At 40.8% G+C, this 2307-nt stretch overlaps 1 protein-coding gene across 1 annotated transcript; it reads left to right on the top strand.

Moving 5' to 3' along the window:
* Positions 1–441: 441 nt before the first annotated feature.
* On the top strand, positions 442–1912 carry LOC101507248 (transcription factor MYB44-like). Its single transcript, XM_004511828.4, has one exon. It carries the CDS (start codon positions 599–601, stop codon positions 1568–1570), a length of 972 nt encoding a protein of 323 aa, XP_004511885.1. The 5' UTR covers positions 442–598; the 3' UTR covers positions 1571–1912.
* Positions 1913–2307: the final 395 nt, after the last annotated feature.

Genomic DNA, 2307 nt, shown 5'->3' with positions numbered 1-2307 from the left:
ATTTTTAACGCCAAAATTCTGGTTCTCAGCGTCTTATTTGTCTACATTAACTTCCAGAACTGTTTCATTCACATAACTCTCCCCCACCTTCTCCTCCCATCACGTGAACCCCACTTCCCCTTTTAGGCTCTTCTCCCGAGATGTGGAGGGAGCGTTGTGTGTGTAAGTGTAACACACGCTCTTATTCATTAGGAAATTAAAAATCCGTTTTATTGTCAATTTGAAAGGATAAAAGAGGAAAAAAGAGAGGAGGTGACTTGTGTAATTGGAAGCAGCTGAGAAGTGACGCGTGTCCATTTACAGCTGTATCCCAAATCCCAAGCTAACCGCTTTCCCTGCTAGAAGCGGTACCGATTGCCCATAACGCTCGCTCACAACTCCAAAACCTAACCTACCCAACCGGTTTCCAGTTACCCTATTTCTCTCACATATAAGCCGCCTCAACACGCTCTTACATACCCAATGCTCCACCACCAATAACACCTTCTTTCTCTTTCTCATTCTCTTCCTCTTCCACCGTCTATCATAACTAACAACCATTTTCCTTCCCATCTCATTAATTACATTTATGCCCCTTTGAAACCAGGAAATACAAAAGATGAACACAACAATCACCAGAAAAGAAATGGATCGGATCAAAGGCCCATGGAGTCCAGAAGAAGACGAAGCTCTCCAAAACCTCGTTGAGAAGCACGGTCCGAGAAACTGGTCTTTAATTAGCAAATCCATTCCGGGCCGGTCTGGGAAATCCTGCAGGCTTCGTTGGTGTAATCAACTCTCTCCTCAGGTAGAGCACCGGGCCTTCACACCTGAAGAGGATGATACTATAGTCAGAGCCCATGCCCGTTTCGGAAATAAATGGGCCACAATAGCCCGTCTTTTATCTGGCCGAACAGACAACGCTATTAAAAACCACTGGAACTCTACTTTAAAACGTAAGTGCTCTTCCATCATGATCGATGAATCTCAACCGTTGAAAAGATCGGTTAGTGCTGGTGCTGCTATACCTGTTTCCACTGGACTTTACATGAACCCTCCCACACCTGGTAGTCCTTCCGGATCCGATGTGAGTGAGTCCAGCGTACCAGTTGTGTCGTCATCACATATTTACCGACCCGTTCCAAGGACAGTTACGATTCTACCCCCGGTAGAAACGACGTCGTCTTCAAAATCCAATGATCCTCCAACTTCGTTATCACTTTCACTTCCCGGCGTCGATTCTTCATCCGAAGATTCTAACCGCGTAACTGAAAAAACAAATCCCGTACCGCCGCCGCCTCAACCGCCAAGTGCGATTCCGATTCCTCTGCTGCCGATAATGACGGCACCGACGGTTTCTATACCGATGGCGGTTCCGATGCATCAGTTTAACGAAGCTCAGAGGGGATCGGTCGTGCCGTTTAATTTCAGTTCGGAGTTGTTGACAGTGATGCAGGAAATGATAAGGACGGAGGTGAGGAGTTACATGGCGGGATTGGAGCAGCAGAATGGGATGTGTTATCAAAAAAATGATGATGGTTTTAGGAATGGTTCGGTGAAGAGAATTGGAATTAGCAGGATCGATTCGTAAATAGCATCGGATAATGGAATGGAATGAAATTAGGGTTGAATGAGAAAAAATGAAGATGGTGGTTTTCATCTTAGTTGGGGGAAAAATGAACAAGTTTTTTTTTTTAATCCCGTTTTTATTTTATATTTAGAGAATAATAATTTTGGTTAATGTACAGAGAGAGGACTCGTTATTAGTGATGGTTGGTTTGGGGAGAGTGTTTGAAATTCATTTCCAAGAAGTGAAGAGAACGAACGAAAATTATCTGTCCTGAACTCCAGGCTTAGTTGAAAAAAGAAAAAAAGTTTAGAATTGAAAAAAACCCGTTAAAATCTCAAATTTTAATATAAGTTCATTCCAATATTTTTTTGTGCAATGGTAATTGGTAAATTTTCAATTCTCGTTTGGATTTGAATATGAAATCTGTTTCAAACGACAGAGCAACAGTTTAATTTAACAGATATTTGAAAGTAGTTAAGTTAGTTTAGTCAAGGGGGACATTACTTGGTGGATGATATGCTCGTTTTAGATAAGTATGAAGTTTCTATGTAGGGACCCGAAAATATAATTAGATCTAGTTTAGTATTTTTATTGATGACTTGTTTGTTTGTTGGAATTGGAAGAGTGAATCAAGAACAAATAATATTTTTCAACAACAATGAACCAAATTTTGTTCTTCTAACTAATATAATACTAATAATTATAATAAACCTAATGTTTCAACAACGTACGGTTTAGTAGAGCAGGGTTATATCTAT

This window comes from Cicer arietinum, chromosome 8 (genome assembly GCF_000331145.2).
Source record: "Cicer arietinum cultivar CDC Frontier isolate Library 1 chromosome 8, Cicar.CDCFrontier_v2.0, whole genome shotgun sequence".
In the NCBI taxonomy this organism is placed as follows: Eukaryota; Viridiplantae; Streptophyta; class Magnoliopsida; order Fabales; family Fabaceae; genus Cicer; species Cicer arietinum.
This window is presented reverse-complemented; position numbering and strand designations above follow the sequence as displayed.